A 27,487-nucleotide genomic window follows, 5' to 3' on the forward strand; every position below is an offset into this window, starting at 1 on the left:
ATTGTACGTTCACGAAATAGACGAGGAAACTTTCTGATGAGGGGACCGGGCATATATTGCTAAATACGGTGAATAGTGTAGTGTTTCAACAACTCGTACTTCAGTCCTCTCTATTTTCAATTAGAAAGCAACTTTGTGTATAGATGTGTAGCCTACTGAGAAAATATGTTTTTCCTTTAGCAATAAACGATTTTCTGGTGTAGATGAACACATCCAGTTGGTCCGAAAACCTTGCGTTAAATTCGACAGTTACGGTTTTGTGCCTTGTAATCCAATTGAGAAGACTTACACCTTTACATCCTAGAAAACATTAGCTCCCTTCGTGATTTTAGTTTTGGGATGTCCTTCACTTTAATCACCTTTAAGTTGAACGGTTACCGTCGTTTTCATGTAAAGGAAGTCTGGCACACGAATTGCAAAGACTCCCTTATTCTGTGATCTTTACTCTGTAATAACGTGTATGTATCCTGTGCTTGCACCTTCAAATACTCTATGGTAATTCCTACACGCATCTTAACCTCTTACTGTATGCTGGAGCTCTTGCTACAGTGACTTTAATTAGCAACAACGGAACGACTTTAATTACATATCAACTCGTTCTATAAGGAATCTAAAATCTAATCAATTGAATGACGTAACGGATAACCCTAATTGTAGCTCGAACCAACACATTCAGAACAGAGGGCAGTAAAAGTTTCTTTCACGATGAGCTAGGTTAAGCTATGAAATGCTTTTGTTCCTTTAAAGTTTTAACCATTTTTCTTGTAATCATGGTAATTCATACAGCAGATCCGCCTTTGCAAAACAGTTCAGCAGAACCTGCGCTTAGCAAGGACAGGGTGTGGTGATCTGGTTATATCGATTTCAAACAGGTGATTCTTTATAATTATCAAAATTTATTGCTCTACAATACTGGCTTCGGCATGTAATATTGATTTTGGTATGACAATCACCTTTCAATTAGAGACAACAGTTGCGAACTTTACCTTATTTGGGCTCCTAGGGACATACGGTAGGAACATGAATTAATGTCAGTGTAGTGCAACGTCACAGCATGCAACACGACATTCGTGACATTCACAAATATACACGTAATGCAACACGGGAGGTGGCGGGGACGGGGGGACGGGGGGGGGGGGGGGGGGTTGGTAGTCTGACTAATTGCACCAGCTTGCACTGTCGAAAGCGAAGCAAAACAGAGGTTTCTGAGGGGCTTTGTAGAACCGCACGTTTACGTATACACAAATTATGTTATACACTGACAGGATGGCTACTGTATCTGATATCGTTTAGCGAAGTAAGCAAGTATAGACTGACTCGACAAATAAAATCTCGAAGTTAAGCATTTGATGTAAATTAACGAATTTAGGCGTGATGGCCTATTATTCCACACCAAGGAGTTAAAACAAATGGCTTAAAAGGACAAGGGGTAACGAACACTGTGTGGTGGGAACACATGGATTCTGTTAGATTGCACAAAAACAATTCACCGAAAATTATCAAGTTATTACTTAAGATGTTGCTGAGGGCCATATAACACGCTTATTTCATTCGTTTTTGTAGTTACACATTCCGTTTATACGATTTCTTGCCAGGCACAGAGTTTTCGCTGCCATTATGTGTTGTTGTGACTGTGTAGCGTTCATTCGTTTCGTGGCATGTTGGTTTTAGATGTGGCGCGCGGATTTGAAGTGTTGTTGATGTGATTTTTTTAAGTTCGTGTGAGTGTTTTCACAGATAGCAACACACACACATACAGAGGGAACCACATAGACCAAAAATTATCAGGAAGGCAATGGCACTGAAGAGAAAATTGTTGCTGGCTGCGCCCTCCTTCCAACACCACACCGACTGGCAATCGAAATGCTCACTGCATTTTTTCCACTACCGGTTCTCCGATTTTTATTTTTGTCGATTCTCTAGTCTCTTCTCCATGTCGATTCTACTGATTTTTATAAACAGCGCTTTAGACTGGGTGTCCCAAGTGGAATGGTAAATATTCAGTGATATGTCAAGAACGCTCAAATGAAGCAAAAATCTTCGTATGGACATACTCCTTATTCCGAATGGATCCCGAAATAGAATACATTTAAGACCACTTGTACGTTTTTCTTGATTAACTGGAAAACCGCGGCCTCTAGGATAAACGTGTCGCAGTATAAAATTAAACTACACTAAGCTTGCTACAAAAACAGGGGTATATTTTTTTCTCTAGTATTAATAGTTATTGGGAAGAGAGTGAGAGGATACTGAAAATTTCGCGCGATGCGCATGCACTGTAGTTTAGGTAGCTTTCGTAAAACAATTTTAGGTAGTTTCCCGACCTGATTGAGCGCAAGTCTTCTAGATCAGAATGTTTGACTCTACTTCTTTCACAGTGCTGTGTTACATTGTAAACAATGCCATTATACTGGATAATAGGGAACATAAATATTAAATGTGTTCGGTCTCTGAAACCTTTCGAAGTAGGACATAACGTTCGTTTGAAGTATCTTGCCTCAAATGATAGTTCCTGTCACATCTCTGTCCTCCTAGGACAACCTGTATCACGAGGATATGTGATGTTCTTAGTCACTGACGCTGTGCCATTCACAAAACTGTAGTTCGTTACAATTTTGCCTTGGGAGCCAGTGAGTATTTCAAGTGCCGATCGATGTGGTGTTGCAAAGAGAGCGCTGCTGGCAGCTATTTCCTCTTCACGTCCAATCTCTGCATCTTACATCCAACACCCACAGTTACTTGTTGTATCCTTATGTGCACCACACCTACTTCCTGCATAATTTTTGGCCTTTGTGGTTCCCTCTAATACCCTTGAAGTTCTTATTTGATGTTTTAACGTTGTATCTTCTGGGGCAGTGTTTAATTCCTAAAATTCAAGTTCCGGAAGCTCCTTTTGAGCTGTACAACCACCTCCTCCAGTCCCTATTTCGCACACCATTCAGCTATAAAAGTAATCAGTGCCAATTTTTGAAAAATTTTGAAAGAAGTTTCAATTAAAGATCAGTTTTTATAAAACAGTCTTACGAAATTCACGTTTTTAAAACATAATTTCTTATAAAATGGCTCTGAGCACTATGGGACTTAACATCTATGGTCATCAGTCCCCTAGAACTTAGAAATACTTAAACCTAACTAACCTAAGGACATCACACACATCCATGCCCGATGCAGGATTCGAACCTGCGACCGTAGCAGTCGCGCGGCTCCGGACTGAGCGCCTAGAACCGCTAGACCACCGCGGCCGGCTAATTTCTTATAGTCAAAACAATAAAACCAGATGATTTAATATAAACAACAGGCGTTACCTTCTGTCCCAGTAGCAGTGCCACTTCGCTCCCTAGATTTCCTCAGTAAACACCGGCACAAGTCGACAATCTTCGTGACTATGAAGCCGTAAGGTCGCCCCTACCCATAGCACCACGTGGGTCACCCATTGTCAAGATCACTGGTACTGGTGCAGTGGCAAATTATAGTTACGTTGCGATTTAGTACACGCGTACTACTTTAAATCTCTGATGCCGATTTGCTCCAGGGACTTAAAAAAACCACTAGAGGTGCTGGAAATCTGTTCCGGCGCAATCCGACCGAAATTAAGCCTCGGTCCGGGAGGTGTCAGCGAAATGTTTTGGAATCAACGTAGCAATAGAAGGGATGTTTTCATTGACGTCCTTTACTGCAGGCCCCGAGAATTTTCTGTGTCGATATTGAGCGCTGGTGTGGCTGAAATGACCTCCTCGGCCTCCAATACGAAAACCGCGAGATTTCAGCGCTGGGCATCGAGGTTCCGACCTCTATCACCAAATCGCTGGAGCGTCAAAATAAGGAATGAAATGTTGGCAAAGTGGTGTATGGCGAACTCCCCATACAGTGACACGTCCACGGTCCCGTTGGGCAGAATTGTTGTGCAATTTGGAGTCAATGTGACACCATTAAACCCACCTTATACATGACATGAACTCCTGTGCTCTGGCCTTTCTTTCGTATGTGAACTGTCGTCGAGCTCTAGGGTGACGTCGCAGGGCACCACGCTTTTGCATCGACACAGAGGAACGCTGTAGGCGACATTGAACAAAATTTCAAGCTTCTGCGTCGCAATGGGAGACAATTATGGAGTTTTGGGAAAAAAAGTCACACTTTCACTGTCTTGCTCAGTGTAGATAAACGTACGTTGGCTCTAGTCTATTCCGTCCATTTGAACTGACAACTTATTACACGTGAAGAAAGTAACACCTTCACAGAGCATGACCAGACTGGCACTCGCTGTTTCACCGCCTGTGGGATATGTTGAAGGAAACTTTATTCTTACAAACGGATATTTTCAGTACAGAATAAATCCATTCCTTCAGACGAAAAACGATTTGAGTATTGCAATAGCTGTTTGGTGCCAACGGTAATTGAACATTCACGTCAATATTACATGAAGCATGTCGAGAGGAAATGAGACCAAATCACGTGAAGACCTTAGATTGTTTGACAGCCTCCTACGAACAGACGGATGACGAGAGTGGGAATGATGCAGAGGTCATAGGCTTGTCATCACCAGCCATCGGGAACAGGTTAAAGGAAACTGGGTTCAAATATGTAGGGGATATGCGGTAATTACCGTCGATACGACACGGTAAAAGACAAAGGCTTCCATGGTGTAGAGCAGAGTCTTCTGGGACTCTCGGTACCATACAGTGGTGTTGTCTATAAGTATGTTTCTGTCTATGGCCAGCAGATGTACGCCAACGTGTCTGTAGACAACCTGGTGAAAGTTCAAAGGACTCGGCGATTCTCAGAACGACCACATTTCCACCTCCTAGAATAATGTTTTTTCAAGCTCTTAGTATTACAAGAACACTGAAAGGTCGCCAGTATGGGGCAGGAATGATAAACACTATTATTGTATTCTTCACAACGAAGGCACCAAGTGACACAGTCTATCACGATACTGCAAGATCTCACACTGTAGTTCACACCACAGACACCTTGAAGAATCTACAGATCGTAGACTGTGACGTCCAGTCCCCATTATTGTTCACCATCACGACATGCCTGGAACGGGACGTGAAGGCGTATACTTTCACAACAACCGCCAGCCAGCAATCTTCGTCTACAGACACATAACGTGTTTCAGGCATGGTAACAAATTTCTCAAGAGGCGTTCAGAGGCTTCTTGCTTCCATATTACAAGGGATACAAGAGTCTGTTTGTGCTCACGGGGGGTCAGTCATATCTCATACTGACGTCGACGACTGACAACAGTTCCCATTAGAATAACGATTTAATCACTTAATATCCGTTACGTGATTAACGTCTCCATTAAAACTGAATACATTTCAGACAGGTACGTCTTGGTGTAATGCATTTAATGCTCATCAGTACTTTGGTGTCGGTAACTACTTCGTAATGTTTATAAGGTTTTCAATCATTTATTTTGTACTAAGGAATTAGTAGTACGTCCAGATGCCTGAGAATTCAGTTCCATCTTGATTTTTAATCTCTTGTCCTGAATTTTTGTGCAATGTTTTGAAAATGTTTTCCTTTTGCTTGGAAATAATATGGAAATTCTAATTTTAATTGCATTCTAAGACTGACAAGGAATCTGTTTCTCTTACAGCAAGCGACTGCCAAGGATCAGATAGTTCCCCTACTGGTGATGCACACCCTGCAGGGGTGGCCCGGCCTCCCAGGAGTCTTCGTAGCAGGTATCTTCAGTGCCGCTCTCAGGTAAAGTGTCTCGTGGTTAAGTTTTTGCAGTAGTTTCCTTCAGAGTCCCGCTCAGGTAAACTCTCCCGTGGTTAAGACTTTGTAACAGTTATCTTCATTGCCAATCTGAGGTAAACTCACTCGCAGTTATGTCTTTGTAGCAGGTATCTGCAATGCCAATCTGAAGTAAACTCTCCCGTGGTTAAGTCTTTTTAGTATGTTACTTCAGGTAAACTCTGTCATGGTTTTGTAGCAGGTGTCAAGAAAATTGTTAATTAAACATTAATATAATCCTTAAACTTCAGAGTCAAATAAATCATTTTCCAATCTTAGTGGAGCAAACGTCTTAACCCAACCATTACCATAATCCACATTTTTTCAACATATTGCATGAGAAAAGCTGTAGTGCCTGATGTTCATACCGAAATAGCAATAATATAACATCACGTATCAAGATATTAAATAATGAACATAAAATATAATATTGAATCATTAGATAATCGTTAGCAAAGTCATTGATGTTCACAGTATAATGACGGAAAAATTAGGGTACAAGGCAGTGACAAGGTTCTTCTTAGTGTGTCTCGTTTGAAAACTTGATGGTTTGCAAGATGCGCAGTAATCAGAATTAGGAATAATGTCTACACTGGCTCCTGACAATTTCACATTACAAGAAGAGTAATAGATGCGATATCAAAGGTGACAGTCAGGTACTATTGCATGGTTATGTTAACTTCAGGAATACTCATAAATACTAACCAAAGGAGAGCGGGTAGAATAACATTACGAGATAACTTTGACAGACTAACGGAATGGAAGACAATATAGTACCAAAAATGAAATTGATATCAGTTCTACATCTCAATGCCACGTGTGTGCCACTGCACATAACATACAGAATGTGTATGCGCCTCAGAGGAGTCACACAACATTAAACTTTCAGGAAATGCCGAAATTACATAACTGGTTGTCATTAATTTAGTATAACATCACACTTTCTCTCGTTTAATATAGTCATTTTAGTTATAGCACATATTTTAACAGTTACAGAGGCACTTTTGTGTGACATTCAGATTGATGGAGGTACATACTGATAACAGCAATGTTTACCTTAGAATTTGTGGTATTTCCTGCACGCGTAATTGTATGATGCAGCAGTGAGGGAGAATGTAATGAACCGTTACACTTCAAGTGTGTTGCACATTGCAACTGTGTTGCAAGAAGTTACAGGTTATATAACTATATGTTTTATTTTAGTTTATGGCGTTAGAATTCTTTTATTATAACCTAATCAAACAATCTGGTTAATATTCCGGAATGTCTCGGTAACCAAACTGCCGTACTGTAAAGTGGTAGCTTCACTTTTAAAACTCTTTGTAAGGTAAAGGTACCTAATTTGGTGATACTGCCAGTAATTCTCTAAGTAATTTGCAGATTAGACATAAATTCCTGTGGAAAATACTTATGCGATTTAGGTTTATATATCTACGTTGTAGTAACAGTATTTTCATAGGATTCGTTACGATGGAGGTAAGGATGTATAAAGTAAAATACAACAGTGAAACCTGACTTGGTGATAAGGATCGATAATTTGACGATATGGAGCCTTAATTTGGAGTAACGGCAACGTAGTTTTAACTAGGATGAAATTATTTATATAGCTTTCAACTTCAGCGTACACAGTCAGAAGGAACGTATTGAACGAAGAAGATTGGCTAAAATTGCGTACTTATAATAAAAACAAAGCTTTATAAAAATAACTTCAGTTCAGATACAAAGTGAATTTTTCAGGTTCAAAATTAATATTAATTTTAGAAAAAGAAATGAATAACATTAATTTAACAGCAGATTTTAAATTACGACCTTTTCCTGTCCAAACAAATATCATTCACTCGTTAGTGAAACTGCAGAGGTCACACTCGTATGTCCCACTACAGATTCGCTTCTGCAGAATTCCTGAATCAGAATGGGCATCGCACCCATTTTATTTCATTTTTTTCTCTTTCATTCGTTGAATGTTGACATCCACATGTGCCACAAGTGCAGTCGGCACCATTGGAAGTACTATTGTCTAACTTTCGTTATCCTCGTTCCAGAAGCTGCTGTTGAATGCGAAAGCGTACTTCCTCTTCCTCTGCCAGTTCGTGGGCTACTTAGTACCGGAGTTCTTGGGTCATATGTACTTATGAGCCTAGTCTTTGGGTCAACAGTTCCTGCTCTTGTCATCCACCTTCGTACATTTCTTACTTCTGTTCTTAGGGTACTATTAACTGGAGACAATCTGGTTGCCGGAGTCCGTGGCATTTCAGTAGGACCTGTCTTCGATCTTCCATTTGATGATCAGCCTGCATCAGGAATTGATAGACTGCGGATAAGGACACTCAGTGAGCTCGGATGTATCCAGATTTCCTCGGGGAATGACATTTTGATCCAAGGATATTATTCCATGGGACTTGAAGATATTTCATATGTTTTTCTCAGACCAATCGCTTACAAAAGGCATCCTGAAGATGGATATTTCTTTTCCATGGTTTCGCTGTTGGGTTTTTTCCATATGATCACTTATTTCATTTCTCCAAGCACACTTAAATTCCTTGTAAACGCTGGTGTACAGAGGATATGTATACTGAGAGAATGGAGTTTAAGTAAATAGATATAATTTTTGACCAGCAAGCTGAAGCACATGCGAAGAAATATGTACTCCATGCGAATCTATTAGCAACAGCACAGGTCTTGTTCTGTTAGACTGAAGTAAAAATTGAAACCATTCTAAAATATTTATTTAGAGATAATCCGCCACTTTGTAGTCGGAAAATCCTGGGTATACGGAAGACACTCCCTCTTGTAATCTTCATTCACCGACCACCTTTGTAAATTATAAATTGTGGTACACAACGGACATTAGCACAAACACGAACATCAAGCCGGAGTCGTCGACATCCCACAAATGATCTTCCAACTTGCCTAGAGGCACGTTTGTCAAAACAATCGTAGATCATAACATTATTAGCCATGGAAATCTAGTATTCAAGTAAATTTTATGGCACTCAGAAAGTCAACCCCTTTCGGGGTTTAAAATTGAAACATCATTTCTGGCTTGCCGTTTTCGTTTTACTACTATAAAGATTCTCATGAGGAGTTGTACGTGCAACCATCCTCACCTGTTTCGCTGTAGGTCCGAATACCATCTCTTGTATTGTAATTATGTCCTTTAATAATTTCTGTTCTAATTCTGACGCTAAGACGAATGGCCGACCTAATTTCTTCAAACCACAACCCCACGAGGAACTTGATTTTCCACCAGAAACCTTTTTAAGGAGCTCCAAGGCATAACATTTTCTTTTGCATCCTCAAAAACGCTAATACGATTTTGATGAACCATTGTTGCCGCCTCTAGCATCGCACTAGAGCTGTAAGTAACGATAGATTCTATTTCCTTCCGATAGCCCCGCATTTTAATTTTACTATCCACTGTTTCCATCCTAAATTAAAAGATAAAATGAATAAGTCGTGCTTACGATGGTGATATCACTTACATTAGTGATAGTAAAAAAATATTTTTTATTACAAAAGCTTAGTTATATGCACGCCCCAACATAGAAGAATGGAAAACTCTAGGTAACAAATTAAACATGAATTATGACTCTTTTGAATTTACGCCTTTACGATCAGTTCATGAACATGCCTGACAAACTTGGCTTTTCTCACTTAAGTGATAAACCGGTGGAAAGAGTAACTATAAAGTAAGCAAAAAAACTGTAGTTCACCTAAGTTTCTGAAAGGTTTTGAGAGCAGAATAACTTGACCGATTTCGTTTACATCAGCATCTATTTAAGAAATAAAATGTAGTATAAATTTACCAACAGAAAGCAAAATTATTGGTTTGATACCACGCGCTGTCCTTTCACAGTTGCTACAATACACTAACAATGCTAAAACCATGGTTCTGCCTGAACACCACAAAGAAAAGTTGTGCGCCATTTTTAATCGGTAATTCGAACTAGTTGAATCACTCCTAAGTTAACGAGAGGCAAAATTAAATATTTCACTAACTTAGGGGTATCACGCAATAAGATTTCCTCACCTGTTTCATTACTTTATATTTTAACTTTTCTAACAAATGTATCATTACAACAACATGTAACCGTACATGTTATGGTGCTACCATTCAACCTTAAAAGTAACGCCAGTACCAACACATTGTGCTACACACTGAAGGAAATCATCTCAGAATCAAAGTATAGTTAATGTAGGGTAAAGAACTTTTTCAAATACATTTGCCTAGGTAACATATTCATGTCATTAACATTGCAAGATTACAGGTTAATGTAAGCGTGAGATTAGCCATCGTAAATATCAAATACTGGTACCTTAATAACCGGTGTAACCGCCAGACAGTTCAAGAAAAGCGTGAAAACGTGAACACATTGTGTTTTACAGGTGTCGGGTGTCAGTTTGTGGGACAGGGACCTATGCCTGTTGTTTGAGTCGGTCAATACGAGGACGGTTAGTGCTAATTGTGGATGACGCTAGAGTAGGTGTCCGCTGATGCCCATATGTGCTCTATTAGAGACAGGTCTATTGCACGACACTCTGTTCACCACATTGGGCTGCAACAGCAGTATGTGAGCGAGGGTTATCCTGTTGAAAAGCACCCCATGGAATGCTGTTCTAGAATGGCAGCACAACAGATCTAATCACGACACCTACGTATCAATTTGGAGTCAGGTTGCATGGGATAACCACGAGAGTACTTATGATGATACAGAAAATCACTCTCCAGACCATAACTCCAGTTGTAGGTCCAGCGTGGCTAATACGTAGACAGGTTAGTTGTAGGACCTCGAATGGCCCCCCCTCATAAACAAGACACTACCATCACTGGCACCGAGGTAGAACCACCTTTCATCAGAAAAAACAACTCCCTCCCCCTACCCTTCAATGGGTCCTCGCTTGACACCACTGAAGTCGCAAACGACTGTGGTTTGTGGTCGGTGGAATCCACGTTACAGGACGTCTAGCTCGGAGCTGTCTTTGAAGTAACCGATTTGTAACAGTTCATTGATGAGATGTTGATAATGACGTCTTTGTCACCTTAAAGACATTCTTGACTAACACCAACCCACCACGTCTAATCTCAAAGGTGACTAACGCTCGCGACCATTACAGCGTGTACTTAAAGCAAACCTGATCTGCATACTTAGCGGTGCTACTAGCGCTATACCCGACTGGCGCAGAATTTTAAGAGGGGGGTTGGGTTGGGTTGTTTTGGGGAAGGAGACCAGACAGCGAGGTCATCGGTCTCAACGGATTAGGGAAGGACAGGGAAGGATGTCGGCCGTGCCCTTTGAAAGGAACCATCCCGGCATTTGCCTGGAGCGATTTAGGGAAATCACGGAAAACCTAAATCAGGATGGCCGGACGCGGGATTGAACCGTCGTCCTCCCGAATGCGAGTCCAGTGTCTAACCGCTGCGCCACCTCGCTCGGTGGAATTTTAAGAAACCATCTTTCACGTGTAGAAACATGCCCACCAACTTTCGTTTATGTCACGACACCATCGTGGTGCTGCGCCTTTTTTTCCATCACCGTAGGATCGCGCAGATTTCTTAGCGTCCTCTTATTTGTAACGATGGACACCAGATGGCCTCAATGCTAGCAACAGTCCTCTTGCATTTTAGGTAATCTGATACATTTACAAATGGCACGGATGATTAATGGATTTTGTTTCATTTTATTCTTGCTTTAAACCTGAATATATATGTAACGTCCCCTTAGAAGAAATTCAAAATAACGGTGCTGGAAAACCTCTTACGTTATTTGATTTACGAACAGCTGAGCAAAACTGAACGTACTCAGACATTTCTCTGTTTACTTATTCTGATCATCACTAAATTGACACACAATATGTTAAGCACAACGCAGTCTGACTTTCAATAATCCCTACAAAAGAATGGCTCTGACTAACAATAACCTATACCTTTCATGAATCACTTACCTCACAAAAATCTTCGTTACTCGAAGTACTGCAGTATGCGAGAGCCAATAGTGCCAGCTAAATAGAAGATTCCAACTACTGAAGGCACTAACTACCCATTGGCATGGTTAGCAAATGAAATATTTTGATAGAGAATAAACAATGTATTTACCTTAATAATGTTCAAAAGTTCAATTCATGAATTCATTACCTCCATCTTTACAAATTTCCTTTGTCTGGCGGACACATGTCCAGATCGTCCGCTCATAGTGACCTCTCAAAACTCTGGCATCTCTCTCTTCACATCCACCACTGCTGGCGGCTCACCTCCAACTGCCCAACGCTACACACTGCTCACATCCAACTGCCCAACGCTACGTGCTGTTCACATCCAACTGCCCAACACTACACAAGCGAATATTCCAACTGTGAGTCCAACCAGCCACTGACTGCACACAGCACAGTCAGTGATTTTCATACAGAGCGCTACGTGGCGTTACGAACATAAAAACCTAAACAGCCTACTTGCAAGCAACCTCTTGAGAGATTACTATAACTGGACGATCTGGACGTGTGTCCGCCAGAAAGAGGAAATTTGTAAAGATGGAGGTCGTGAATATGATGACTTTTGAATATTATTAAGGTAGCTACATTGTTTGTTCTCAATCAAAATATTTCATTTGCTAACCATGCCAATCAGTAGTTAGTGCCTTCAGTAGTTGGAATCTTCTATTTAGGTGGCAGTATTGGCGCTCGCATACTGCAGTACTTCGAGTAACGAAGACTTTTGTGAGGCAAGTGATTCATGAAAGGTTTAGGTTATTGTTAGTCAGAGTCATTCTTTTGTAGGGATTATTGAAAGTCAGATTACGTTGCGCTAAAAGTATTGTGAGTCAGTTTAGTGATGATCAGAATACGTAAAGAGAGAAATCTCTGAGTAAGTTCAGTTTTGCTCAGCTGTTTGAGTATCAAATAACGTAAAAACTTTTCCAGCACTCTCATTTTTAATTTTTTCTAAGGGGACGTTACAATCTTGACTGAAGCCAGTAATTAAATAAAAGTACGATCTAGTCTGCTCAGTTCATAAAATGAAACAATTTAAACACGAGATATAACGTACTTTCTGCTGTCTCTGACTAGATCGATGATGCAAAGGAAGTGCGGGCCGGAAGACGCAGTCTTATTACCGATATCGCAGACCTCACAGCACATGTCATGGTCACTTCTCTCACCAAACTTGTTTATCGATCTTTGCAGCTCGATGTCGACAGCGCTGAACTCGATCGCCGCGGTGGTGCTGGAGGACTTCGTGAAGACGTTCTTCGGCCCAGACTGTCTCACCCAACGCCAAACAAACATACTTCTGAAGAGCACTGTAGTCGTTTTCGGTGTCATCTGTACTGTGCTCGTTTTCGTTGTCGAGAAACTCGGCACTGTCCTGCAGGTGAGTAAACAACAACAAATGAAATACCAACTTGAACTGCGGGCCGTTTTTTTCTTTTTTTAAAATACTAATGCAAACAACAACAGACGTAATACACTCCTGGAAATGGAAAAAAGAACACATTGACACCGGTGTGTCAGACCCACCATACTTGCTCCGGACACTGCGAGAGGGCTGTACAAGCAATGATCACACGCACGGCACAGCGGACACACCAGGAACCGCGATGTTGGCCGTCGAATGGCGCTAGCTGCGCAGCATTTGTGCACCGCCGCCGTCAGTGTCAGCCAGTTTGCCGTGGCATACGGAGCTCCATCGCAGTCTTTAACACTGGTAGCATGCCGCGACAGCGTGGACGTGAACCGTATGTGCAGTTGACGGACTTTGAGCGAGGGCGTATAGTGGGCATGCGGGAGGCCGGGTGGACGTACCGCCGAATTGCTCAACACGTGGGGCGTGAGGTCTCCACAGTACATCGATGTTGTCGCCAGTGGTCAGCGGAAGGTGCACGTGCCCGTCGACCTGGGACCGGACCGCAGCGACGCACGGATGCACGCCAAGACCGTAGGATCCTACGCAGTGCCGTAGGGGACCGCACCGCCACTTCCCAGCAAATTAGGGACACTGTTGCTCCTGGGGTATCGGCGAGGACCATTCGCAACCGTCTCCATGAAGCTGGGCTACGGTCCCGCACACCGTTAGGCCGTCTTCCGCTCACGCCCCAACATCGTGCAGCCCGCCTCCAGTGGTGTCGCGACAGGCGTGAATGGAGGGACGAATGGAGACGTGTCGTCTTCAGCGATGAGAGTCGCTTCTGCCTTGGTGCCAATGATGGTCGTATGCGTGTTTGGCGCCGTGCAGGTGAGCGCCACAATCAGGACTGCATACGACCGAGGCACACAGGGCCAACACCCGGCATCATGGTGCGGGGAGCGATCTCCTACACTGGCCGTACACCACTGGTGATCGTCGAGGGGACACTGAATAGTGCACGGTACATCCAAACAGTCATCGAACCCATCGTTCTACCATTCCTAGACCGGCAAGGGAACTTGCTGTTCCAACAGGACAATGCACGTCCGCATGTATCCCGTGCCACCCAACGTGCTCTAGAAGGTGTAAGTCAACTACCCTGGCCAGCAAGATCTCCGGATCTGTCCCCCATTGAGCATGTTTGGGACTGGATGAAGCGTCGTCTCACGCGGTCTGCACGTCCAGCACGAACGCTGGTCCATCTGAGGCGCCAGGTGGAAATGGCATGGCAAGCCGTTCCACAGGACTACATCCAGCATCTCTACGATCGTCTCCATGGGAGAATAGCAGCCTGCATTGCTGCGAAAGGTGGATATACACTGTACTAGTGGCGACATTGTGCATGCTCTGTTGCCTGTGTCTATGTGCCTGTGGTTCTGTCAGTGTGATCATGTGATGTATCTGACCCCAGGAATGTGTCAATAAAGTTTCCCCTTCCTGGGACAATGAATTCACGGTGTTCTTATTTCAATTTCCAGGAGTGTATTAACTTGAACAACATCTGAACACAAACCGTTCCGTTCGAAAGCGGTAACGGCGCTATTTGTATAAACAAGTAGCATTATAACAGTGGCTGGCTGCTCTTTCCTTCTTTTCAGTATTCGGCTTCTATTTTGTACACAGCCACGGTCTCAAAAATATCAGTTATCGGTGAAATAGCGGGAAGAAAGTTTTTGCCCCATGGGACATTAAAGAGAAAAACAGCATATCAGTTTTCTCTAGTAGCGATGTAGTCAACACAAGCTACTTTTCATGTACGTTTTTGAATTTTGGAACTCCGGAGAGAAGCTCAGCTTAGCACAAAGACATTTCTCCATACACTAACGCATGACCGAAAGATTTTCTCCATAGTTTGGCACGTGGATTACACATAGGAACATGTAACAGAGTACCGAGAACACAACAGCAGTGAAAACGCGTTTTTGAAATAATGGTACTTAGAGCGTTTTTCATGTCCACCCTTCATTTTTTCAGCATGTCACCACATCAGTTTTCTCCTACTGTTTCTTCCCTCCTCGGCTGTCTTTAGCGCTACGGTACTGTTCCCTGATATTTTAATGCATGTAAGCCCATTGGAAATGAAAATTGAGGATTAGATGACGATTAGACTGGCTGTAGGAAATGTAAAGGCACCAGAGAGGCAATTCTGAGGTTGCGGTTTACAACGAAGCAAGACTAAAGAAAAATCAAGACACGTCCATAGGATTTGTTGACCAGGAAAATGCGATCGGCAATGTAAAATGATGCAAGATACTGATAAAAATAGGGGTAAGCTATAGCGAGAAACGGGTAATATACAATACGTACAACAGCCAAGAGGGAACAGTAAGAGTGGACGACCAAGAATGAAGTGTTTGGATTAAAAAGGGTGTAAGACAAGGATGTAGTCTTTAGCCCCTGCTGTTCAATCTGAGCATTGAAAAAGCAATGATGGAAATAAAAGAGATTGGAATTAAAATTCAGGGTGAAAGGATGTCAATGATACAATTCACTGATGGCATTGCTACCCTCAGTGAAAGTGAAGAAGAATTGCAAGATCTGCTGAATGGAATGAACAGTCTAATGAGTACAGAATGTGGATTGAGAATAAATCGAAGAAAGACGAAAGTAATGAGAAGTATCATAAATGAGAACAGCGAGAGACTATTAGGATTGATAGTCACGACATAGATGAAGTTAAGGAATTCTACTACCTAGGTAGCAAAATAACCAATGACGGATGGAGCAAGGAAGACATCAAAAGCAGAATAGCAATGAAAAAAAAGGTCATTCCTGGCCAAGAGAAGTCTACTGTTGTGAAACATATGCCTTAATTTGAGGAAGACATTTCTGAGGAAGTACATTTGGAGCCAGCATTGTATGGTAGTGAAACATTGAGTGTGGGAACCGGAACAGAAGAGACAGCATTTGAGAAGTGGTGCTACGGACGAATTTTGAATATTAGGTGAAATGATAAGGTAAGGAATGAGTAGGTTCTCTGCGGTATCGGAGAAGAAAGGAATATCTGGAAAACACTGACAAGGAAAAGGGACAGGATGACAGGACGTCTTTTAAGACATCAGGGAATGACTTCCGTGGTACTAGAGGGAGGTGTAGAGGGCAAAAACTGTAGAGGAAGACAGAGACTGCAATAGATGCAGGAAATAATTGAGGACGTAAGTTGCAAGTCCTATTCTGAGATGAAGAAATGGGCGCAGGACAGGAATTCGTGGCGTGCTGCGTCAAACCAGTCATAAGACTGATGACTAAAAGAAAATTATTGTATACCTTATTATAATCACTCCTCTCCATACATTTCCTGCCTTACCTGTTCTCCGCGCGACTGCTACGGTCGCAGGTTCGAATCCTGCCTCGGGCAAGGATGTGTGTGATGTCCTTAGGTTAGTTAGGTTTAAGTAGTTCTAAGTTCTAGGGGACTGATGACCTCAGAAGTTAAGTCCCATAGTGCTCACAGCCAGCCAGCCTTACCTGTTCTGCAGACAGTCTCCTTCATTCTTACATTATCAGTACAATTAGTTTTCAACCCCCTCCTCAAACACCACACGTCAGACACTTGAATTCTCTTCTTTTCCGGTTTTCCCTCAGTTCGTGATTCACTTCCGTACATGGTGCCTTGGCATAGCCGACTTCCCAATCCTTCCGTAATTCGATGGTACCGATGACCTTGCTGTTTGGTCCTTATCCTAAATCAACCAACCAACCTTAATTTCGTCATTACTTCTATGATATTTCTCTATAGTTTATAACTATTTTTCTAATATAATGAAATTGGTAAGAGTGCTACAACAGCCTGAGGCCCTGTGCAAGCCATTGTACATAATGTGCAAAATGTGTATGTCAGTCGGGGGATCATATAAAATTAAACTTTCAGTGAATGGCTAAACAACTCAAAAAACTGTCATTCAATCAGAATAGTATCAGACATTTCCTCGCATATCGTAATCCTTATATGTATTTAAGAGTTACTGAGACTATTTCATGACATTCTTATTGTGTTGATAATAGTAATCTATCTCAGAGCGCACTATTTTGAAATTCATGCTGTTTGCTGAGGGCTTAAGTGTATGGTGGAGTGGCGAGGAGAGAATTTAATCTACTGGTACGTAGATAATTTTGTTAGAAGATTTTACATTTTATATAGCTTGATGTTGACTTTTTTCAGTGTTTTACGTTGTCGACTATGAAGTGATAAGAGACAGTAAAGCAAGTTGATGGACTCAAACAAGCTGAAACATCTCTTGTGTCTCATGTCCTGTGGGAATGTGACAGTACCGATAGTGATCCTTCTGTCGGTTGCAGATTTCAGTCTCTACGGACCCTTTGCTTGCTATTCGGGTTAAACATGTTTTACATCTGTTTCTAGATGTTCACATGGTACATTATGCCGGTGTAAGTAATAATAATCTAACCATTATATTTCTGCAATGTCCTCCACATATTCACAGAACTTAGTACACAGTTTTCGAATTGGAATAGTGACTCACCGAATAATCGGAGCCCATTTTACGCTAGAGAATTTTTTTATCTTACGCATTGCTTGACCAAAAAAGTGAAACACCCTAAAGACGTGATCGAATGGCAATATAGCTTACTACAAGTGCGCGCGAAAGCCGAGTATATAAATGATCAGAGTTGCAATTCTCTGTGACTGATAGAACGGCCACCAGAGTGCATTAGTGTTTAGTGTTGTTACCAGGCCTGGCGGGATATCAAGGTGATTTTTCCACCGTGTACAAATTCTAGGAATTGATCTATAAGAGAATACGGAACAATGAGGGTCTAACGAACGTATGTCTGGATATGCATGGTTTCTATCCAAGAGACCATTTATTCAATCATACATCGTTACAGAGACTCTGGACTAATACGCTCTGTACCATGCAGTGACAGTATGAGTTTAAAATTGTTTCGATGTGTTCAAACGCATGCGTGTATGCGCGGTAAAATGTTCTGTTTCAGACGTTCACGTCGGTCAGCCTGCGTTCGAACAGTGTGAAAGTCAGCATTCCACATCTGGAATAGGCCCTGCATACGCGATACTTTTGAGATGGCCCCACAATTAGAAATCGCACAGGTTGAGATCCGGTGAACGAACAGGTCATGCAACTGGACCCCATCGTCCGATCCATCGACCAGGTGAGACATGACTGAGACGTACCGGGACTGAAGTGGGCAGGAGCACTACCATGTAGCAGACACCTGACCCTTCGAATCATCAATGGCACTCATTCCAGCAAGGACCCAAAGTCACCCGCAAAAGACGCCAATAGTTCCAGCCTGTTAGGCGACGTGGAAGGAAGACTGGTCCCAAAATACGATCTTCAGTTGTCCCGGCCCACATATGCGGAGTAAGATGACACCATGGTGGACAAAAAAAGTCGTTGTCTGTGCACAAGAAAACGACGAACCAAGGGATCTTCAATCCGACTTTTAGACAAAGGCCATTGCGTAGTGACATAACGCAAACAACACTCAATACTGGGTCTTTAGCTGTTGCTGTGGCTATACGACGAAACTCAACAGGAAAACTTTCTACAACATCATCATTTTGCGCATCAATGAACTTACAAGCCTGTTCGGAAGAGTCGAACAGCGGGTCTTCAGCTATTGGCAATCGGGATAAAGCGTCGGCTTTACCGTGCTGGGCAGTAGGACGATAGAAGGTGTCGTAACGGTAGTGCGACAAAAATAGTGAGCAACGAAAAAATTTTTGAGCCGTACGCGGAGGCACGGGCTTTGACAGGTGAAACAAAGACATCAAAGGCTTATATCTGGTGAGAACTGTAAACTTGCGACCATATACGAATTTGTGGAATTTGGTAACTCCAAAAACTTCCTTATCGATCTGCGAGTAGTTACGCTGCGCAGAGGAGAGTAGCTTCGATGCGAATCGCGCAAACCAATTCTGTGAGCAAGAACAGCTCCGATCCCGAAATCGGAAGCGTCAACCATAAGGACAAGAGGTTTTGTAGGATCGAAGGGCGTAAGACATGTACTAGATGACCAGGCACGTTCACATTCAGGCGACCAAATGAATGGATCGTTCTTTGGACATAGTCGATGTAACGGTGCTGCAAGAGATGATGCGTGAGGAAAAACGTGTGATAATAATTGAGCTTTCCAAGGACGGATTGCAATTCCTTAACTGTCTTAGGTGCCGGTAGCTCTGATATTGCTCTTAAATGATCCGTACTGGGATGGATGCTGAGACGCCCTGCTAAACCCGCAGGACAGGACAGGTAGTTTAAGCTGTGGAAAGGGGCCAAAATAAGCGGCTGTCAGTTACACTCGAACATACAACTTTTTATTTGATCAAACATTACATGACCCAAGATTAAAAAAAAAAAAAACACAGCTTTAGTTTTGGAACTTAATTAATGGCTGAATGCGCCGTACAATCTCATGCCTTAAGGGCAAGACCACTTTAATTTAAAAACGGCTGGAAGCCAATGACAAAGCTCAACAAAAATCAGAAATTTAAAAGGCAAAGCCGTATCTTAAAACAGCTCCTTAATGAGCCTGAAGGCCAAAAGAATCTGACACTTCAAGAGCAAAAAACCTCAAATTCAAAATCGGCTGAAAGCCCAACACTTACGACTCAATAACGTTAATTTTAAAAGTTCCAAAGGCTTTACGTAAAACAGTTCTTAAATTAGGCTGCTGGCCCAAACCATCTGACGCCTTAAGGGCAAAACAACCTTAGCCTAAAAATCGAATAGAAGCCATACAAGTACAACAACAAGAACAAACAAGAAATGGCAGTACACCCAAGGGCACTCAGAAGTTCTGAGAGGCGGCCTGGAATTCAAACACTAACACTCGCTTAGGTGAGACAGGCAGACGCCCCAACCATTGTCGATCCGACGACAACCAAACCGACAGACAGTCAACGGACCCACCGACAAGCTAAACTCCGCTTTACCTGACCTGCACACAACAGGGAGTTCAATGGAATAACGTAGAAGGTACTGGCACCCACAACCAATTATACATTGAGCTGTCAAACTACACACAATGCTGGACTGCGACAACATCATGAGGAAAATACACTGCCTGAATTTACGGCCAGGACAGGTAACCTGAACGTTAAGGGCCACAAGGCAGACTCCGCTGATGGACTTCAATTCAAATAACCAAGTACATTTAAACTACACTGGAGGGTGGCTAAAATTTGCCAACATGAAAACAAATCTTGTTGCAGGCGGGAATATCCCAACAGCCGACAACGAACTCCAAATGACACAATGTGAACAGTCGTGACTTGCTGGTAGATTAAGTCAAAACTCAACTTTCATATCCAGGATCGGTGAGCCACGAACCTCGTAGCAATGGGAACAGCACCACACACTCCAACACTGCATACAGGCCGCCAGCGGGCCCAGCCAAATCACGTGCCACGGAGATTTCCTCGCTATTCCATGCCAACCGACCAACAGCCCGCACACACCCCAGGCAGAAACTATAAGCGCCAGGCCAAAGATAGTCCAAGGTGAGGATAATGATACACACCGCTGCTGTCACCCGCAGAAAGAGGGCATAACAACATAATTGCCATAACTGCGGGAGACTAAACACAGAATAGCAATCAAGATTTAATCCAACGCATAGCATGAGCCAGCGATGGTCCATTCTCCCCCTCTCCCCTCAAACTTAAGGAGGGGTTGATTTAAGCCCTGAGCCACCTGAACTTAACTAGGCTAAGGTGAACCCAATACTGCTTACCTGAACTGTTCTCCTTGACCAACAGATTTATCGGACCTAAATTACAGATGATAGTGCAAGGCCCCTACGACTTATCTTAGAAGAAAGATTAAGGAAAGGCAAACATATGTTTATAGCATTTATAGACTTACAGAAAGCTTTTGACAATGTTGACTGGAATACTCTCTTTCAAATTCTGAAGGTAGCAGGGGTAAAATACAGGGAGAGAAAGGCTATTCACAATTTGTACAGAAAGCAGATGGCAGTTATAAGAGTCGACGGACATGAAAGGGAAGCAGTGGTTGGGAAGGGACTGAGACAGGGTTGTAGTCTCTCCGATGTTATTCAATCTGTATATTGAGCAAGCAGTAAAGGAAACAAAAGAAAAATTCGGAGTAGGTATTAAAATCCATGGAGAAGATATAAAGATTTGAGAATCGCCGATGACATTGTACTCGTAATTCTGTCAGAGACAGCAAATGACTTGGAAGGGGAGTTGAACGGAATGGATAGCGTCTTGAAGGGAGGGTATAAGATGAACATCAGCAAAAGCAAAACGAGGATAATGGAATGTAGTCGAATTAAGTCGGGTGATGCTGAGGGAATTAGATTAGGAAATGAGACACTTAAAGTAGTAAAGGAGTTTTCTATTTGCGGAGCAAAATGACTCATGATGGTCGAAGTAGAGAGGATATAAAATGTAGACTGGCACTGGCAAGGAAAGCGTTTCTGAAGAAGAGAAATTTGTTAACATCGAGTATAGATTTAAGTGTCAGGAAGTCGTTTCTGAAAGTATTTGTATGGAGTGTAGCCATGTATGGAAGTGAAACATGGACGATAACTAGTTTGGACAAGAAGAGAATAGAAGCTTTCGAAATGTGGTGCTACAGAAGAATGCTGAAGATTAGATGGGTAGATCACATAACTAATGAGGAGGTATTGAATAGAATTGGGGAGAAGAGAAGTTTGTGGCACAACTTGACTAGAAGAAGGGATCGGTTGGTAGGACATCTTATGAGGCATCAAGTGATCACCAATTTAGTACTGGAGGGCAGCGTGGAGGGTAAAGATCGTAGAGGGAGACCAAGAGATGAATACACGAAGCAGATTCAGAAGGACGTAGGCTGCAGTAGGTACTGGGAGATGAAGAAGTTTGCACAGGATAGAGTAGCATGGAGAGCTGCATCAAACCAGTCTCAGGACTGAAGATCACAACAACAACAGTGCAAGGCCCCAGAAAACGAGGAGTAAATTAACTAAGATTCCCGCCACGCACCTGCCTCCCCGGGAAATTGCGGACATAAACTTGATCCCCTGGTCTGCCCTTAAAGGTTCTCGATTACGATTATAACGCTCAGCTTGTTTATTATGGGCTCTGAGCATATTCGGCCTGACCTTGTTCCAGTTTTCCTTGATAATACAAGGACTAATATCGGCTGGAATTAGATCTTGAATTCCCCACAAGTTCGAAAGGGAGGAATTAACCGGATAGGAAGGGATGAAGGTGGCGGGCGTAGCTCGCAAGGCTTCGGGAGAGGCGGTATTAAACGCTAACCCATGGAAGACTGGAGTCCCATTTACTAGGGGTTTTCTGATGATAAATAATCAACGCGGACTTAAGATTTCGGTTAATTATCTCTGCAAAGGCCCCCTAGGGACAATACGGTGTGGTCGTGATATGCCTGACACCATTCTGTAAACAGAAGACCTTGAAAGGAGCCGAAAGAAAAGCTGGAGCACTATCGCTAACAAGCTGCCTGGGTGGGCCAAAAACACTGAAGACGTTAGTTAAATGATAAATAGTGGCGGCAGCGATAATGTTACGGCTCTGGAGGAGCCAAGTGAGTCTGGAGAACCCATCGATGATAACTAATATTTATCGATGGCCCTTCTTACTACGAGGTAACGGTCCTAAATAATTAATATAGGGCTTTTGCATAGAACAGGACTCTCGTTCAGCACTCAACAAACCTTGCTGATGAGCATTCTTGGGTTTGGCTACACTACACAAGCGGCATTGTGATATCATCTCTCTCACATCTCGGTCCATGAGGGCCATGTTAAATGCTTCTTGGTTTTTTCGGAAGTCTCATAAGTACCTAAGAGGCCACCCACCAACGAATCATGAAAATAACGAAAAAGCCGGGTGCAACAAAGCTACAGCCAAACAGATCTTGCGCTGCTTAGCCTCGCCCTACCTCTTACAGAGAATACCACTCTTAACAACTTACTCACCCGACAGCTCTCCTGCCAACACACGTTGCTTGATGGGGTCCAAACAGGGTCCTGATCCTGATGCTGAGCCACATCTCTAACAAGAGGGGAATTTCACCCAACACCATACAATTAAAACTATCTATCTCTACCTGCTGGTTTTTCTCACTAGGTTTAGTTTCGGCGAACATCCCGCTGAGGACATCCGCAAGGATATTTTCAGAGCCCCGCACATGTTTAACTTCAAACTGATATGCTGAAACGCGAACTGCCCATCTGGCTTTACGGTCAGTTTTACGTGACCCAGCCAACACCCAGCTCAATGCCTGATTATCGGTTCCTAATTGCAAAACCCGATGTTCAAGGTAGAGGCGGTATTTCTCTAATGCAAGTAAAACGGCCAAAGCCTCGCACTCGTACACGGAGTACTTGAGTTCGGCATCAGTTAACAGACGAGACGCGTAGGCTAATGGTTGTCTCTGCCCTTCAGACTCCTGTAGGAGAACAGCTGAAATACCAGCCTTAGAAGTGTCAGTTTGAACAACAAACCTTTTATTAAAATCGGGTACCTCAAAAACCTGAGGATTGGCTATCGCTACGTTAATATGCTCAAAGGCCACCTCCTGGGCTTGTCCCCATTCAAAACGCACGCCCTTTCGGTGTAACTGATTTAAGGGTGTTGCCAACTGAGTAAAATTTGGAACGAAACGCCTAAAATACTTTGCCACGCCTATGACTTAGGCAATTCCCTGCTTATCAGTAGGTGGAGGCAAAGCCCGTAAGGCTTTAGTTCGCTCTTGGTCAATGCGAATACTCTGACCCGACACTGTATGACCTAAGAAAGATACTTGCTCCTTGGCTATCTTCATCTTACTAGGCTTAACGGTCAGCCCGGCTCCCTGTAATCTCAAAAGAACTTGCTGAATATGCTCCAAATGATCCTCAAACGAACGACTATAGGTAACCAAATCGCTCAAATAATAATACACACAGACAAACTTCAAGGACATTATCCAACAAACGAGTAAGCACAGACGTTCCAGTTGCTAGTCCAAAAGGAACTCTGTTGAACTCAAACAAGTTCCAATCGGTACAAAATGCGGTAACATGTTTAATTCTTCAGCCAACGGAATCTGATAATAGGCCTGATTCACATCAAGGACCGTAAATCAATTAGCGCCGGCAAACCAAGTAAAAGAATTATGCAGATCAGATAGCGGTACCGATTCAAGGACAACCTTAGCGTTTAAACGGCGGTAGTCAACCACAGGTGTGAAATCACGTCCCTGATCTGGGGGAAGCATAAGCAGATGTAGAAGGCCTAATCACTGCTTGTTGAGCATCTGAGATATCTTAGCCTTGAGTATCTTCACCTTAGGGGGTGAGAGGCGTTATGGGGACTGCCTAACAGCAATATTGTCGGACAGATGGATATGATAATCAAGAACGTTAATAACACCCAGGTTATCACTAAGGAGCTAGGGAAAACAGTGCAACAAATCGCGTAACTGAGAAGCCTGATGGGGCAAGAGATGGACCAAATCAAACTCGTCAGCTACGACCTCAACGGCCAACGCCCCAACAGTTCGATGTACACTACTTTTAGCGCATTCGCAAAGGCTAAACTTCTCTCCAGAAGCGAGTTTAAAGAAAAGGGTGTGTCCGGAATAATTCAAGACCAACCCGGTCTTATTGATAATATCACACTCCGAAATTAGATTAACGGGCAGTTCCTTAACCAAGGCTAAAGACATAGGCCAGGAAAAATTTCGACCGATATAGTCACCCGGACCCAACCATGCAGAGTCAACAACTGACCATTGGCCACCCAACATCTCTGCACCGGTGAAGGGACCGACCGAAGTTTCGTGAGATGCCCAAATTCCAAAAACCACTCGAAGCTCAATAATGAAAAGGAACTACCAGAATCCAAAAGATCACAAGCGGGCTCGCCACCTACCCGAGAATAAACGTAAGGCAAGGGAGGTGATGAGGGAGCGACCGCCCAAGTACGTGAATGTTTGAAAGCTCGAACCCGAGTTCGCGGCCACACCCGGTGTCATCTGTTGGCTCTGGGCGCACGAGACTGAACACAAGAGCGCACCACATGAGCCGTACCGCCGCAGCTGAAACAACGCCGGGGTTCCCGTTTGATAACTTCAGCGAATGTAGATGCTCCTGAATCAGCGCCGACGTCCCGCCCCTGAAGCTCGTGACGTACATGGTTCTCAAGTGGTAATGAGGATGCTGCTACGATCACGTCATGGAGCTCTTCCCAGGTTGAAGGCTGCTTACGGAAGACAAAATGCAAGCATTCCCCTAAGAACGATATAGACTAATTCTTGTTCAGGTAAATCAATTAGAAAAGCCAAAGAGGCTGTCTGAACTCTACCGACATACTGATGTATCTGCTCCTTACCCCACTGCACTTCCCAAATGTAACAACACTCAAGTTGTTTACGAACCCCGGTGGTCAACCTTTGCCTAATTACGAGTTCCCTTATTTGCTGCAAGGAAAACCCTTCCGCCATGGCTCACTAGAGGAAGTTCTGCAACTCGCCTCTAGCTAGCGGGTACAATAACGACAAAATTACTTGGTGCGGAACACGAAAGGCGGCCGCGTGTTGTTCTAGGCGAACCAGTAACTACAATAATTTTTCCACCGGATCAAGTCGCTCCACAACTAATTCAGTAATATCTCGGAAGAAATAGGCCAGAGGATTCGGCAACTTGGCAAACACAGCATCTAACTTGGCAGAGGATGTAACAGTACCACCACCCTGCTGGCTCTCATTCTCTCCCTGACAGCGCAATTCCCTATCTTCAACCTTCCTCCCATCCAACTACAAATACGTAAGCTTAAACTGTAATGCCCTCACCAAAGGTACCAACTCAGTGGTTAATTTTTTGTAATGATCTTTTAAATCTAACGTGCTTAAATCCACTATCCGATTGCTAAAATGCATTAATTGTGCCGCACCCTATTCAGCTGACTGTTACTTGGCTGGGTACCCTCCAAAAGACAAACAGTGTCTTCAAGGCCTTCAATAGCCTCAACCAAAAATTCAGTTGCTGTTCCTGTCTCACCCACTACCGCCGGCGTGACGTCAGCCGGCTGGCACCTTATTGTCAAATCGTGAACAAGATGGTCCTTTCTCAGCAGGGCGATCCCAGGCCACAGTCTGACTGCCATGACTAAAGCACCTGAAACAAGTAACAGCGAAAAAAATGTGGTGCCACAGAACAAGAGCCATACGAGAGTGAATCTGACAGCAACTAGAATAGCAAGCACAAGCGCAGCCACGGTCTGCTACCAGTGAGACGCCCTGCTAAACCCGCAGGACAGGACAAGTAGTTTAAGTTGTGGAAAGGGGCCAAAATAAGCGGATTTCAGTTACACTCGAACATACAACCTTTTATTTGATCAAACATTACAAGAGCGAAGAAAAATTAAAAAAAAGCACACCTTTAGTTTCTGAACTTATTATACAGCTGAACTCGCCGTACAATCTCATGCCTTAAGGGCAAGACCACTTTAATTTAATAACGGCTGAAATCCAATAACTTGAAAGCTCAACCAAAATCAGGAATTTAAAAGGCAAAGCCTTATCTTAAAACAGTTCCTTACCTAGGCTCAAGGCCCAAAGAGTCTCACACTTTAAGAGCACTTAAATTCAAAATCGGCTGAAGGCCCAACACTTGAGACTCAATAACACTAATTTTAAAAATTCCAAAGGCTTTACGTAAAATGCCGGCCGAGGTGGCCGAGCGGTTCTAGGCGCTACAGTCTGGAACCACGTGACCGCTACGGTCTCAGGTTCGAATCCTGCCTCGGGCATGGATGTGTGTGATGTCCTTAGGTTAGTTAGGTTTAAGTAGTTCTAAGTTCTATGGGACTGATGACTTTAGCAGTTAAGTCCCATAGTGCTCAGAGCCATTTGAACCTTTACGTAAAACAGTTCTTAAATCAGACTGAAGGCCCAAACCATCTGACGCCTTAAGGGCAAAACAACCTTAATCTAAAGATCGGATAGAAGACTTACAAGTACAACAACAAGTACAAACAAGAAATGGCAGTACACCCAAGGGCGCTCAGAAGCTCCGAGAGTCGGCCTGGAATTCAAACACTAATGCTCGTTTAGGTGTGACTGGCAGTCAGCCCAGCCATTGTCGATCCGACGACAACCCAACTGACAAACCAACAGTCAGCGGACCCATCGACAAGCTAACCTCCACTCCACCCGACCAGCACACAACAGGGAGTTCAATGGAATAACGTAGAAGGTACTGGCACCCACAACCAATTATACATTGAGCTGTCAAACTATACACTGTGCTGGACAGCGACAAGACGATGAGGAAAATACATTGTCTGAATGTACGTCAATGGCAAGGACAGGTAACCGGAACGTTAACGGCCACAAGGCA

The 27,487-nt window shown here is 43.2% G+C and overlaps 1 protein-coding gene across 1 annotated transcript in view; it reads left to right on the plus strand.

Moving 5' to 3' along the window:
* LOC126419467 (sodium-coupled monocarboxylate transporter 1-like) overlaps nucleotides 1-27,487 on the plus strand; it is a 166,531-nt gene that overhangs the window by 70,318 nt on the left and 68,726 nt on the right. Inside the window, exons 9-10 of the mRNA XM_050086654.1 lie at nucleotides 5,603-5,712; nucleotides 12,925-13,111. Coding sequence (XP_049942611.1) covers nucleotides 5,603-5,712; nucleotides 12,925-13,111 — 297 coding nt within the window. The remainder of the gene's footprint in view (nucleotides 1-5,602; nucleotides 5,713-12,924; nucleotides 13,112-27,487) is intronic.

This window comes from Schistocerca serialis, chromosome 9, assembly GCF_023864345.2.
Source record: "Schistocerca serialis cubense isolate TAMUIC-IGC-003099 chromosome 9, iqSchSeri2.2, whole genome shotgun sequence".
Lineage (NCBI taxonomy): Eukaryota > Metazoa > Arthropoda > Insecta > Orthoptera > Acrididae > Schistocerca > Schistocerca serialis.